The sequence below is a fragment of the Stegostoma tigrinum genome, chromosome 1, assembly GCF_030684315.1.
Source record: "Stegostoma tigrinum isolate sSteTig4 chromosome 1, sSteTig4.hap1, whole genome shotgun sequence".
NCBI lineage: Eukaryota > Metazoa > Chordata > Chondrichthyes > Orectolobiformes > Stegostomatidae > Stegostoma > Stegostoma tigrinum.
In genome coordinates, this window is record NC_081354.1 from 141,578,482 (window position 1) to 141,593,298 (window position 14,817).

The window sequence follows — 14,817 nt, forward strand, 5'->3', positions numbered from 1 at the left end:
GCTCTAGGCTAATTACCTTCACAGTGAATAAACTGTTAGAAATAAAGGACTAACCTACCATTAAGGTTGGCAATACTTCACTACTTTTCAGTTCTATCAATCTAGAAATAAAACCTAATGTGTGTTTTTAATGGTTTTGTTAATTTGAGGCACAAGCTTCAGTGATTTGTGGTGGATTCATTCACCTAGATCCTTCTGAATACCTCTTGGACTTGCACCTTCAAAATAATAAATGACTTTCCTCTTCTTCCAACCTTACTTAATTACCTATGTTGCACATTATTTGTCAACATTCACTCATTCTGCAAGTTTAATTCATATACATTGTGAAAAGAAGCATATTGGATCTTTTTCTCTTGCACTCATCAGGCTCAACACAAGATGGTCAACCTCAAATGACCACAACCATTTATATAACAGGAAAAAAAAACGCTTATTGGTCCAAGACAAAGAGCTTCAGTGGCATGTAAAACTCTTTGAAAATGTTATTTTCTACCAAGCCTGTTTTTATTATTAAATGTATTCCTGTGTCTATGTTCACAAGTGTGCGTTTTCCCTGTCCTACCCCACAAACACTAATGTCTTCCAAAGTTTGGGGGTAGGTGATGGCCTAGTGGTATTATTGCTAGACTGTTAATCCAGAGACCCAGGTAATGTTCTGGGGACCTGGGTTCAAATTCTGCCATAGCTGATGGTAGAATTTTGGATTCAATAATAATCTGGAATTAAGAGTCTGATGATGACCATGAACCCATTGATGATTGTCTGGAAAAACGCAAACAGGTTCACTAATGTCCGTTAGGCCAGGATATCTGCCTCCCTTACCTGGTCTGGCCTACATGTGACTCCAGACCCACAGCAATGTTGTTGACTCTTAATTGCCTTCTAGCAATTCGGGACGGGGAATAAAAATGGACTAGCCAATGATGCCAACATTCTATGAATGATTTTTTTGAAAAATAACTTGGATAATCTACATTTAACTTAATTGATCTGCTTTAGTTTTGTAGCCCTTAATAGCCATGTTTTTAAAAAATCCATCAATCTTAAGTTTGTCAGGTCTTTACAATTGTTCAGTGCAGCAACTTTTCTGAATGGAAAACTATAATGTTACATTAAATGGCTAACTTCAGGTACTTGAAGAGTAATAAAACCCTGCATATTTCATAACAAAACAAAACTTTATTCACATTTTATTAGTAGATGCAAAGACAAAGTAATTTATAGAGCAGGAGACAACACAAAATACTTCTGATTCCTACAAGAAAAAAATAGCAGAAGAAAACAAAAGAAAAATCCAAGAAACTGCTGCTGGAAATACAGCTGTCTTATTTAGTGCACTGTACGGTTTTCCAATTTTCTATTTAATATAGTTCTCTGATCTATTAACGTTGCTTTACGTGTCATGTAAACTTGGTTGTTAGGTGAAAAATTCAGCGACTGCAAAAAAAATAAATAAGCTAAGATCTAGCAAATGTCAGCACTATCAGGTGTGCACAATTTTAAATCAAGTGAAGGGACTGTTTGACCAGAATTTATTTAAAAAAAAGAGAAAACTTGATTGAGCTCAGCTACTTCTACAATAAAAAAACTCAAATGTAAATTTCTGGAGAATGCAGTGTACTCTTGGGTTGTAAAAACTGCCAAAGGTAAATCTAGATAATAACATACTTACGAATGAAAAAGCAGTAGGCTACACACTCCCCAATGTCCCCATCCCCAAAAAAGAATATTTCACCACATAGTTAAGAAAAAAATATCAAGAGGTGCACACTATGTGACAGGAGCAGCTTAACCTTGGCAGTCCATTTCACTACTGAGTGCTACAGGTCTCCATATTTCACCACCCCCATGTCCCTCAACAAAATCAGGTTACTGGGCTTACACAGGCCTTCCACGACAGGAAGAGTAAGAATCGGGTGTGAACACTTTTTTTGAAGAGAATGAGCAGATCCAGTTACATTATATAGTGGGGTTATAGTCTAGTATAGAGGTTTCAGAGACAGTCTGTGGAGTTAAGAGGTCCATTAAAAAGGAGCATTTCAAGACCTATACAACAGGATTCAGCAAGTGGCAAGTTCTGGGCTGGGCTGTTGCTAGGTTAGTGCTGCTCCCTTTCTGGCCTGCGTACGTCACGACTCCTCATTTCCAGAGTCCTCATCATCATAGCAGTCAGCGTCATCTTCTTCCTCCTCCTCCTCTTCATCTATATCATCATCATATAAATCATCATAAAGCAAGTCTGAACTGTTGTCACTGGAAGGCACTTTGGTCTTAATACAATATTCAGCCAGTGTGGTTGGAACCTTCACACCATCCTTTTCAGCTTCAGCCTTGGTTGAAAGCACTTGTTTCCTAATAAGAAAAACAGTAACGGCAATAATAAATAACTAACCAATACAAAGGTCTTGTACACAAATTTCTATTTTGATCTGGAGAACAAAAATGACCTCACCATTTACTAATCAAAATTCATGATCACCATATGTCCAATTCATTACATGATAGTTGTTTAAATCTACCTACCAGATTGCCCACCAAGATATACTGTTGAGACAATATGAAGAAGCTTAAAAATGAAAGCAAATTATTGCTGATGATGGAGATCTTGGAGCTTTAAAATTCCCTCAAATTATCATAAAATTGGGAGTTTTACCAAAAAGAATTAGCTACTTGGGAAGTGGAAAGGTTGAAAATGACTCAGGAGAATTTGGGCCACACTACCAGCTCATACTTACAAAAAGTTAACCAAAATTCTCTAACGCTGACAATTCTGCTTCAATTGGCACTTTTCACTATATCTTGGTACATATGACAATCAAATCAAAATCCAGGTTTGGGATGGCAAGTAACATTTGCACCACACAAATACCCGGGAAGGACAATCTCACCCATTGCCCCATAACATTCATTGAGGTCACTTACTGAATCCCCACTATCAACATCCTGGGGGTTACCATTTATCAGAAACTGAACTGGACTAATCATATACATAAAGTGACAAGAAGAGCACGTCAGAATTTTTTTTTTCTTCATTTGGTCATAGGATGAAGGCATTGCTGGCCAGGCAACATTTATTGCCCATCCCCAATTGTTTAAGAGCAAAACACATTGCTGAGAGTCTAAAGTCACATTTGGCCAGACCGGGTAAGGTGGCAGTTTCAGAGATAATGGGAACTGCAGATGCTGGAGATTCCAAGATAACAAAATGTGAGGCTGGATGAACACAGCAGGCCAAGCAGCATCTTAGGAGCACAAAAGCTGACGTTTCGGGCCTAGACCCTTCATCAGAGAGGGGGATGGGGGGAGGGAACTGGAATAAATAGGGAGAGAGGGGGAGGCGGACCGAAGATGGAGAGTAAAGAAGATAGGTGGAGAAGGTGTGGGTGGGGAGGTAGGGAGGGGATAGGTCAGTCCAGGGAAGACGGACAGGTCAAGGAGGTGGGATGAGGTTAGTAGGTAGCTGGGGGTGCGGCTTGGGGTGGGAGGAAGGGATGGGTGAGAGGAAGAACCGGTTAGGGAGGCAGAGACAGGTTGGACTGGTTTTGGGATGCAGTGGGTGGGGGGGGAAGAGCTGGGCTGGTTGTGTGGTGCAGTGGGGGGAGGGGATGAACTGGGCTGGTTTAGGGATGCAGTGGGGGAAGGGGAGATTTTGAAACTGGTGAAGTCCACATTGATACCATATGGCTGCAGGGTTCCCAGGCGGAATATGAGTTGCTGTTCCTGCAACCTTCGGGTGGCATAATTGTGGCAGTGCAGGAGGCCCATGATGGACATGTCATCAAGAGAATGGGAGGGGGAGTGGAAATGGTTTGCGACTGGGAGGTGCAGTTGTTTGTTGCGAACTGAGCGGAGGTGTTCTGCAAAGCGGTCCCCAAGCCTCCGCTTGGTTTCCCCAATGTAGAGGAAGCCACACCGGGTACAGCGGATGCAGTATACCACATTGGCAGATGTGCAGGTGAACCTCTGCTTAATGTGGAATGTCATCTTGGGGCCTGGGATGGGGGTGAGGGAGGAGGTGTGGGGACAAGTGTAGCATTTCCTGCGGTTGCAGGGGAAGGTGCCGGGTGTGGTGGGGTTGGAGGGCAGTGTGGAGCGAACAAGGGAGTCACGGAGAGAGTGGTCTCTCCGGAAAGCAGACAGGGGTGGGGATGGAAAAATGTCTTGGGTGGTGGGGTCGGATTGTAAATGGCGGAAGTGTCGGAGGATAATGCGTTGTATCCGGAGGTTGGTAGGGTGGTGTGTGAGAACGAGGGGGATCCTCTTGGGGCGGTTGTGGCGGGGGCGGGGTGTGAGGGATGTGTCGCGGGAAATGCGGGAGACGCGGTCAAGGGCGTTCTCAATCACCGTGGGGGGGAAGTTGCGGTCCTTAAAGAACTTGGACATCTGGGATGTGCGGGAGTGGAATGTCTTATCCTGGGAGCAGATGCGGCGGAGGCGGAGGAATTGGGAATAGGATTATAGGACATTAGTGAACCAGATGGGTTTTTCTGACAATGAATTCATGGTCATGATTAGACTCTTAACTCAAGAAATTTATTGAATTAAAGTTCCACCATCTGTTATGGCTTGATTTGAATCCAGGTCTCCAGAACATTGAACAATACAGCATAGAACAGGCCCTTTGGCCCTCGATGTTGTCTTCAGAAAACATTTCCTGGAGGGGGGGTCTATGCCCAAAATGTCAGCCTTCCTGCTCCTATGAAGCTGCTTGGCCTGCTGTATTCATCCAGCTCTATACCTTGTTATCTCAGATTCTCCTGCATCTACAGCTCCTACTATCCCTTGCTTCTTAGAAACTTCATTCTAAAATATAGCACGGTTTTGAAGTGGACAGGCAACATCCAAGTTGATGTGATCACCAGTTTACTTGATCTGTCTATACAGCTTGCAGGATATGCCCTCCTGGCAAGTTTCCTCCATCATGCAGGTCAAGAAAGTCACTGTTTCTGCATTCTCCAACCGTCAATTCCATCCGTCTCCCCGGCAACCACCCGAGGCTGAACCGGACTGTTTGCAACCATAGTAAAGTATTTGACCCAGAGATGAGTTTGACTACAAATCTGCACCATCATGAAAGCTGCCTATTTCCACCACCATAACTGGCTCTGTTCCTGGCAGAACCCATTTGCTGCTAAAACACTCTTTACCATCTATGGATTTGACTATTCTTGTGCGCTCTCAGTTGGTCACGCCAATAATTTACTCTCCACCATTGATGTGGCTCTGTGGAGCAGAAGAATCTCATTTGCATGTGACATTCTTGTAATGATAGCAGACATGTCAGGCAATGAGATCTGTGACTGATATTTATGTCAGTAGCATAACTGGCTAATGCAGCTTGAGAGAAATAATCTATCCAGCATTTAATACAGTTACAGCGAGGCTTCTACCAGAGTGATCATAGGGGTATCTAATTTGATTTTTTTTTAATCATTATGTTCTATGCTCACAAGATACTAACTTATAAGGAAGGATTTAGGGTAAACTTTTTTTAAAAAGCCTCAAGACTCCTCCAACTCTGAAAGCACGTGTACTCACTGACAGACTGAGATGTGGCTAAACAATGCCACCTTTCACCTCACCACCCCCTTTTTGAGCTCAAGAACAGTTAAGAGCTAACCATATTGCTAAGAGCCTGGACAAAACAAAGTATGAGGGCAGGTTTCTTTCCCCTAAGGAGAATTGGGAACCAGATGCACTTTCACGACAATCGATGGAAACTTTACAGTCTCATTAGTCAGACTCGCCTTCAATTCCAGATTTTTAAAAATCATTTCAATTCCAATAGCTGCCATGGTGGATACAAACCTGCGCATACACACTTGTAATGCTGATAGAGTAACATAACCACAATGTCATCATCACTCACAATCTTTAAACTCTAATTTTATATTGCTGTCCTACCCATGGCTCCTTCAATTTTGGCTATTTCAGTACACCTGGTTTTAATCTCCATCACTGATAGTAACCATGCCTTCAGCTGTCAAGGCCCTTGGGTCAGAGATTCTCTCAAAACTTTATTCCACCAATTTCCCCTTTAACATTCTTCTTAAAAACTACCGAATACCCAATAATAGTTCCTTACATGACTCAGTGTGAAATTTTGTTTGATAATGCCCCTGTGAAGCTCTTTAGTATATTTTACCATGTTAAAGGCAGTAGGCGATTACAGATCATATTGCTCTTGCTGTTGTTGAGAGACAGCAAGTTAGCTATGGCCAGAAAGAATCAAAGAACGGAGCATTTGGTATTTTCTGTGTTCGAATACAATTTGAGTTCATCCCGAACCAAAAAAAAATCTGAACACATGTATAAAGAAGGCATCATTAACTGCATTCCTGTGTGAACTATGTTTAAAATACATATTATACCAAAAGTGAAATTCTGTCTGGTTAATTTCTGATGTTACTTAATGTGCTGTTATCAGTCAACTATGAAGGAGAGTTGTGTGTAGAATTCCTCTCTATGTGGTATGAATCAGAAAAGTGGTATGAACGATACTCTACAACTACACCAATAAATGGAGGGGTGCAGGAGCAAAAAGGATCCAATTTCTTTAAAGCTACACGGATGCACTTTATGGATTTTACAACATTTATTTATAGCCTAGTTTTACAGGCACCAATATTAATTGGCTTGTACAAGGTATAATGCATTCTGATAATAATATTAAACAAGTATGAATTTTCCCAGATAATATATTTGGCAGGGAAGCTTTTAAAACGTTGCTAAATACAATGTACTGATTGGACTTATATACTTAACAAGCATTTTGTTTCCAAGATGGCAAAAGCAGGCCCACATAAACAAAGGCTAACTGAGGGATAATATTAAGTGTGCAGGTATTTCCCATTTTTAGTTTACAGGGCAATTCATTGTATCTAAGTGAACATAATCGAATAATACTTGTGCATGTATTTATTCTCATTCAAGTCTGTTTCATAAGCAATAGAAGTGTTATACTTATAGACTCAAAAATAACCATACTGTACAAATACATTCCCAGTTTATGCCAACTTTAGGATGGTTGAATATTCAAATCTGAACTGCAAAACTTTCCAAAAACTGCTTTATGGATAAATGATCACAAGGATGATAGATGATTCAATTATGCATTAAACAGTTGTTTGTGGGGTTTGGAGAAGAATTCCAGTTCATGAGCAGATAGTGGAGCAAGGAGGCAGGCAGCTGAGAGAAGTTCAACTTTAAATTCATTTTTAAAATCTAGGTATCTTACCTGATGATTTCAGCATATTCTTTATCTTTCCCTTTGCTATCTCTCCATTTTCTGAACATGACTGAGGCATCCACATTTGCTGGTGAAAATGTGTTTGGTTCATTCAATAAGGAGATGACACTTAAAAGTATAGTCCTGGATGAATGAGGTTAGAACAAAACAATTTTAATTACTTCCTCACTAAAGTTTGCAGTTTAAAACTATTTAAAAAGTTAAAGGACCACACTTTGCATGTTTTAACTCAAGCAATGACAGAACGTTATTTCAATTTTAACATCTCGAAAATGGACATCTGAAAGTAGCAGGAGAAATTACACTTCAGCATTCAGTGCAGATGTTCTCAAGTGTAGCACAGAGAATCAACAATCAATCAATTGATTTTCAGCTTGTTCTCATTTTAAAAACTTAATCTTATCTAATTGCTTGTCTCTAAAGTTGTTGGGTACGTTCTTGAAATGACAGCGAGCATGTCAGGTAATAAGACCTCCATCTAACATTTTTAATCAGCAACATGCACAGCTTCAGAAATCTTAGTCCTGCTTTGAAAGTCGACAGCAATATTTGAGAGTCACCACATTGGTATCCAATCTATAGGTGTCTATTATGAAAACCGCAGGATATCATAAAACGATTACAACTTTATGGCATGGATTTAGGACCAGACTTAAAGACAAAATACCCTGTCGAACAAAGTAAATTATGGCTAATTGTCAAAATTTGTCCACGATGCACAGAATCAATAAAGAAGGACTTGCATTTATATTTTGCCTTTCACAACTTCACTACATACTACATCACATAAGCACTTGGGAGGCCAAGAGGGGGAATGCGCTAACCAATATACATGCAGTCAGGTCACACAAATAACATCACGATAATGACCAAATAGTCTGATTTTAGGCTATGGCTAGGAATAAATGTGTCACAGCCCTGCTTGCTTTTAATTGTTTTTAGGATCTTGTACATCTATCCAAACGTGCAAACTAGATTTTAGTCGAGCATCCTATCCAAAATTCAGCACTTCCTCGGGATTACACTGGTCAAATAGCCGTGGATGTGCATTCAAGTCACTGGGTCAAATGCAGAAGCGTGAACACATGCACCAATAAATTCATGAACAGCTTCTTCCCAGCTGTTATCAGACTGCTGAATAGACCTCTCTGATTTCAAACTAATGTTAATCTTGCTTTGTGCACGTCGTCCGCAGCTGTAACCTTGTATACTTCACTCTGTCTACCCACTCAATGATCTGCCTGTGCCATCTGCAAAACAAAAAACTTTTTACTAAGCTACATGAGACAACAGTAAATCAAATCAGTGACTTTCACTCCTTCATAAACTTCAGAGGTGAAACAAGATAGGACACCCTCAAAACTGACCCCAATGGTTCCTAATCAGACTTTTTCAATAAGCAAAGCCAGACTCTGCAAATAATCAATTCGTACCAGTGGTCTGCAGCTTAAATAAAAGGCTCAGCAATCTTAACACTAAAGTCATTTTAATACAGCAGAATTAAATAAGTGATCTCATTGGTCTATGTTTTAAACCCTAGAACCTTGGTTTTCATCTCCATTGATACAAAAGGTAGACAGGCAAACAAACATATTTAAGGGATAAATAAAATAATAAAACTGGCCAGATTACTTAATGGTTTAATGCGTTGTTCCACAAGCATAGACAATTTTCTGAAGATGCTGATCAAGGTCATATTTTCAGTTCTCTCAGATAAAGGCAGTAAACACTTATAAGATATCGAGGTGTACAGCTGGATGAACACAGCAGGCCAAGCAGCATCAGAGGAGCAGGAAGGCTGACGTTTCGGGTCTGAAGAAGGGTCTAGACCCGAGATGTCAGCTTTCCTGCTCAGCCTGTGTTCATCCAGCTCTACACCTTGTTCGCTCAGATTCTCCAGCATCAGCAGTTCCTACCATCTCTGAATCAGTAACCCTCGTAACTTAGTCTTCTATTCTCTGCACTTCCAGGAGATAAGGTAGGTTAGACAGGGAGCTCATAAATCTTCACACTGTAGGAGCAACAGCATGATTCTTTCTCAAACAGTCCAAAACCGAATTCAAACTCTGACCACTCCCTGACAGACTGGCCATCTACTCCACAAGGTCCCAGTTACCATTAAGTATCTGCCATTTGTTTGAGGTCCTTTCAAACTGGCTGGCACCAATTCCCAGGTACTGACTTTGTTAATAAACAAACTTTTGCTATCTGTTTAAACATTACGCTCTTCCTCTGTGACAAACCATCTGCACTACTTTTTGATCAGGAACAGACCTGTCCCCTCAAAAACAAATTTATTTGGTCCATTTTCCTTTCAATAGTAGAGATGTTCTCTTTAGCTCATAATGTTGATCTTGCTTTGTGCACATCCTGTGCAGCCATAACTTTCTATGCCTCACACTGTCTACAACCCTTTGATCTTTTTGCTAAATACAACTTTTCACAGTAAAATTGATAAAACAAAATAAAAATAATGAAATATTGGGAATGGCTCTAGCACAGCCAAGTCACTGAAGGCTACTGTGTACGTGTTGGTGTAGCTATTAGGGAGGTTAAAGGAAGGTTAGCCTTGATTGCAAGACGATTTGAGTCCCTGGTAGTGAACATTTGCTTCAATTATATAGGACCTTGGTTTGACCACATCTGGAGTATTTTGTACAGTTTTGGTCTCTACCCTAGGAAAAAATATTCTTGTAGTCGAGGGAGTGGAATGAACGCTCACCAGACTGCTTCCTGGAATGGTGGGACCATGCTATTAAGAGATATTGTGCACACTGGGCCTGTATTCTCTAGAATTTCGAAAAATGAGAGATCTCATTGAAACTTATAAAATATATAGGGTAGATTGCAAGATGTTTCCCCTGTTGGGAAATGCATAACCCCATGGGACACTATTTAAAAATAAGGGGGATGCAAATCAAAATTAATAACCAAGAACCTACCAACCCCTGTCTTAAATATACTCAATTATTTCTGCAGCCTTCTGCGGCAATGAGTTCCACATATTCACCACCCTCCAGCTGAAGAAATTCCTCCTCTTTGTAGTTCTAAAGGATGGTCTCACTCTGAGGTGGCGCCCTTGGTTTCGAATCTCAAGGAGTGGAAACATCATTTTCACTTCCACTCTATCTAGGCCCCTCAGTATTCTGTAAATTCTAAAACAAACTAGTCAGACTGAATTTTTCAAGGAGATGACAAAGGTGATCAATGAGGGTAGAGCAGTGGAGGTTGTCTACAAGGATTTGAGGAAGGCTTTTGACAAAGTCCCTTACGGTACGCTCATGCAGAAGATTAAGATGCATGGGATCTGCAGTGACTTGGCCACCTGGATTCAGAATTGGCTTGCCCATAAACGGCAGAGGGTAGAGATGGAAGGGTGTTTTTCTGACCGGAGGTCTGTGGCTAATGGTGATCAGAAAGGATCCGTACTGGGTTATCCGCTGTTTGTGATTTATATAAATGACTTGGATGAAAATGTAGATGGGTGGGTTAGTAAGTTTGCAGATGATGCAAAGATCAGTGGAGTTGTGAATAGTGTAGAAGATTGTCAAGGACACAGTGCAATATATATCAGATACAGATACTGGGGTGGAGAAGTGGCAGATGGAGGTTAATCAGGTTAAGTGCAAGGTACTGCACTTTAGAAGATCAAATGTATACAGTTAATGGCAGGACCCTGAACAGTCCTGAGGTAGAGGAATCTTGGGATTCAAGTCTGTAGCTCCCTGAAAGTGGCCACCCAAGTAGATATTGAAATGCAAGGCTGGATGAACACAGCAGGCTCATATGTTGCTTTCACTGCCCTGTGGCTTGCTTGCCTTTATTGATCTGGTACAAAGTACAAGAGTCAGGATGTCATGTGGCAGCTTTATGACTTTGGTTAGTATTACATTCAATTCTGGTCGCCCACATTACAGGAAGGACGTGGAGGTTTTGGAGCGATTGCAAACGACGCTGCCTCGATTTGATGGTACAAGCTATAAACAGAGGCTAGAAAAACTTAGGGAAAAGAGTGAAGTCTCCTTCATCCTATCCTACGTGCACAAATTTAAGCAGTATCAACCTATTCCCTAACACTACCACTTTAAAAGTCCCCATTGCCTTATCAGACTGCAGGGCTGCTCACTCATTAAAGAAAAAAAAGTGTGGTGGTGGTCATCACACCTCAGGCAAGGGAAGAAGTTGAGGAGGAGAGTCCCTCATGATAACATTAACTGGTTGGCATCACTGTACATCACAAACCAGCACCCAGACATGGTGCTAAATGACCCCAATAAATCACTTTACCAATATTCAAATACTGAGAAATTATCCTTTGGTATTAGATCTTCAAGGTCAACATAACTGATAGTTCCCAGTTCTTACCAGTGAACTATGAAGTCTTCTTACATGAATACTAACAAAACTAAATATTTTCTCAGCTTCTCAATATCCTGTAGACCTCTAATCAAACACTCCTGGTCTAGCAGCTACAGGAACTAAACCTTTCCTCTGAGGTAACATCTACTCTCCCTCAAACATTCTATTATTTTTGAGGATAGGATCTTTACTTGCTACTAACTCCAGTCATGTCTCCTGTAAACTGCCCAAAGAATTTTCCAAGCTAAAAAACAATCCTTGATTATCCCCAAAAGTAGGCTTTCAAACCTATACTTCCCATCATAAACCAGCACAGTACAAATAATCTTCCATTAACACTCCAGGGGGTTCTGTTTTTTGACACAGACTGGATAAGGCCACGATTCCAGATTGATTGTCTGACTTAGTTATATTATTAAACATTTCAGGAAAGTAACTAATCCCAATTGGCACTATGCAAAAATCCAAAGTTGCAAAATGATGTTAATGTGAACATAAAAACAAAAATCCGATGCATTCAGAGTCCTGATTAATCACCAAGTCATGACACACATACAGCAAACGATTAGGAAGGCAACTGGAATATTTGTTGTTTAGTGCAAACAAAACAGAACACAAGAATTGGGATGAGGTAGTAGGAACTGCAGATGCTGGAGAATCTGAGATAACAAGGTATAGAGCTGGGTGAACATAGCAGGCCAATTAGCATCAGAGGATCAGGAAAGCTAATGTTTTGGGCCTAGACCCTTCTTCAGAATAAGGGTCTAGGCCTGACAGATCAGCTTTCCTGCTCCTCTGAAGCTGCTGGGCCTGTGTTCATCCATCTCTACACCTTGTTATTACAAGAATTGGGATACTTTGTCACAATTGTACAGTGCAACGGTGAAACCACATCTGGAGTACTGTGTGGAGTCTGGTCTCCTTACTTAAGGATAAAGTATGTCAGAAGCAGTTCACAGATGGTTCACTCAACTGATGCCCTGGGTGGCACAGTTTAAAAAACAAGACAGATAAGATTGATAGGAGGAGAAATTATTCTTTTGAAGGTTGAGTGTGAGAAGAACTCTCTTGTCCCCGGAAAGCAGCGTAAGCGGGCTCATTGAATACTTCTGACAGAACTGGATAAATTCTTCATCAACCATGAATCGCAGAACACCAGTCAAATTATGACTATATCAGCTCTCCAATGAGCACTGTGACTTTGTGTCAGTCATCAGAGTCATACAGCACAGAAACAGGGTCTTCAGCCCAACTCATCCATGCTGATCAGGTTTCCTAAAGTGAACTAGTTTCAGTTGACTATGTTTAGCCATATTCCTCTATTTTCTTACCAATGGACCTGTCCAAACATCTTTTCAATGTTGTAAATGTACTCCCCTCCACCACTTCCTCTGGCACTTCATTCCACACAGGAACTGCTTGTGTTAAAAAGTGGCTTCTCAGGTCCCTCAAATCTTTTACATCTTATCTTAAACTTGTGCCCGCTAGGTTTGGACTCCTCTAATCTGGGGAAGAGACCTTGGCTATTCACCTTATCTAAGGCCCCTCGTGATTTTATAAACCTCTTCAAGGTCACCTCCCAGACTCCTTCACTCCAGGGGGAAATAAAAGAAGAGTCCCAGCCACTCAGACTCTCCTTATAACTAAAACCTTTCTTGATGATTTGATTTGGTTTATTTATCGTCATGTGTACCGAAGTACAGTGAAGAGCTTTGTGTATGAGCAGTACAGGTTGATTATAGTCAGCAAGTACATACAGATCATAGGGTGAAGAAAAAACTTAGAGGCATATAGGTTATGTCACACAGGACATGCAGTAGGCAAGATCAACATTATTTGAAGTTAGAGAGTCCATTCATCAGAAGAATAATGGCCAGGAAGTTGTTGTTCCTGAACCTGCTGGTATGTGCGCTCAAGCTTCTGTATTTCCTGCCTTACAGAAGTGGTTGTAGGAGAGCATTACCACAGTGTGTGATGGGTCTTTGATGGTGTTGGCAGCCTTTCCATAGCAACGAGCAGTATTAATGGGGTCCATGGATGGAAGGTAGACTTCCGTGATGCACTGGACTGTGCATACCACTTTCTGTAGTTTTTTTACAGTCCTGGACAGAGCAGTTGTCATTCCAGGCCATTATGCACCTGGACAGTATGCTTTCAATGATGCATCTGTAGAAGTTGGTGAGGGACCTTATGGACATGACAAATTTCCTCAGCAGCCTGAGGAAGAGGAGGCGTTATTGTACCTTCTTGACTGTCGCATCTACGTGGGAAGTTAGGACAAGTCGTCAGTTATCGTCACTCCTAGGAACTCTACACTCTCCACCTCTCAACCTCAGCTCCTTGCATGTAGATAGAGGTGTGTTCACTTCAGAAAGAAGTAAGGAGAACAATCAGTCCTTTAGATCTGCTGACATTGAAAGAGAGGTTTTCTCGTTGCATCAGGTCACCAAGCCCTCTATCTCCTTTCTGTATTAAGTTGTTATCCGCCCTTCCATGGTGGTGTCATTCATTCGGAATTTGGCTACAGAGCCTCATGTGGATAGGGAATACAGTAGGGGGCTGAAGAGACATCTCTGGGGCGGGGGGGGGTCCAGTGTGGAGTATTATTGTGGAGATGGCGCAGATGCCTATCATCACTGACTGCAGTCTGTGGGTCAGAAAGCCAAGGATCCAGTTGCAGAGGGCAGAACCAAGGTCTCAGAGTTTTCAGATCCACCTGGAGGCAAAGGTGGAGCTGTAGTTGATGACTAGCAGTCTGACTTATGTGCCCTTGATGTCCAGATGTTCCAGGGATCAGTGCAGAGCTAGGGAAATGGTGTTCACTGTGGACGTGATGCATTCGGAGGCAAATTGGAGGGTATTGAGGCAGGCTGGGAGACTGGAGTTGACGTGGGCCATGACCAGCTTCTTGAAAACTTAATGATTTATGGAGGTCAGAACCTCCGGGCAGTAGTCATTAAGACACTTTGGATGTACTTTCTTCGGTATGGGATGATGGTTTTCTTGAAGCAGGTGGGGCCTTTGGCTTGTAGAAGGAAGAGTCTGAGGATGTCAGTTGAATATCCCCACCAGTTGGTCTGCACAGGATCTACGTGCTTGCCCAAGGACTCTGCCCAGGTCCATTACTTACGTGGGTTGACTCTCAGGAACACCGATCTGACGTCTGCAGCGATGACAGTGGGCACAGGTGACACCGTGCTGCTAGT

The 14,817-nt window shown here is 41.6% G+C and overlaps 1 protein-coding gene across 1 annotated transcript in view; it reads right to left on the bottom strand.

Moving 5' to 3' along the window:
• Positions 1–1,162: 1,162 nt before the first annotated feature.
• The window catches only part of ube2r2 (ubiquitin-conjugating enzyme E2R 2), a 106,470-nt gene continuing 92,815 nt past the window's right edge, over positions 1,163–14,817 (bottom strand). The window contains exons 4-5 of the mRNA XM_048532047.2: positions 7,241–7,375; positions 1,163–2,355 (exon numbers count right to left, since the gene is read on the bottom strand). Of these exons, the coding sequence (XP_048388004.1) occupies positions 2,133–2,355; positions 7,241–7,375 (358 nt within the window). The 3' untranslated portion in view covers positions 1,163–2,132. The remainder of the gene's footprint in view (positions 2,356–7,240; positions 7,376–14,817) is intronic.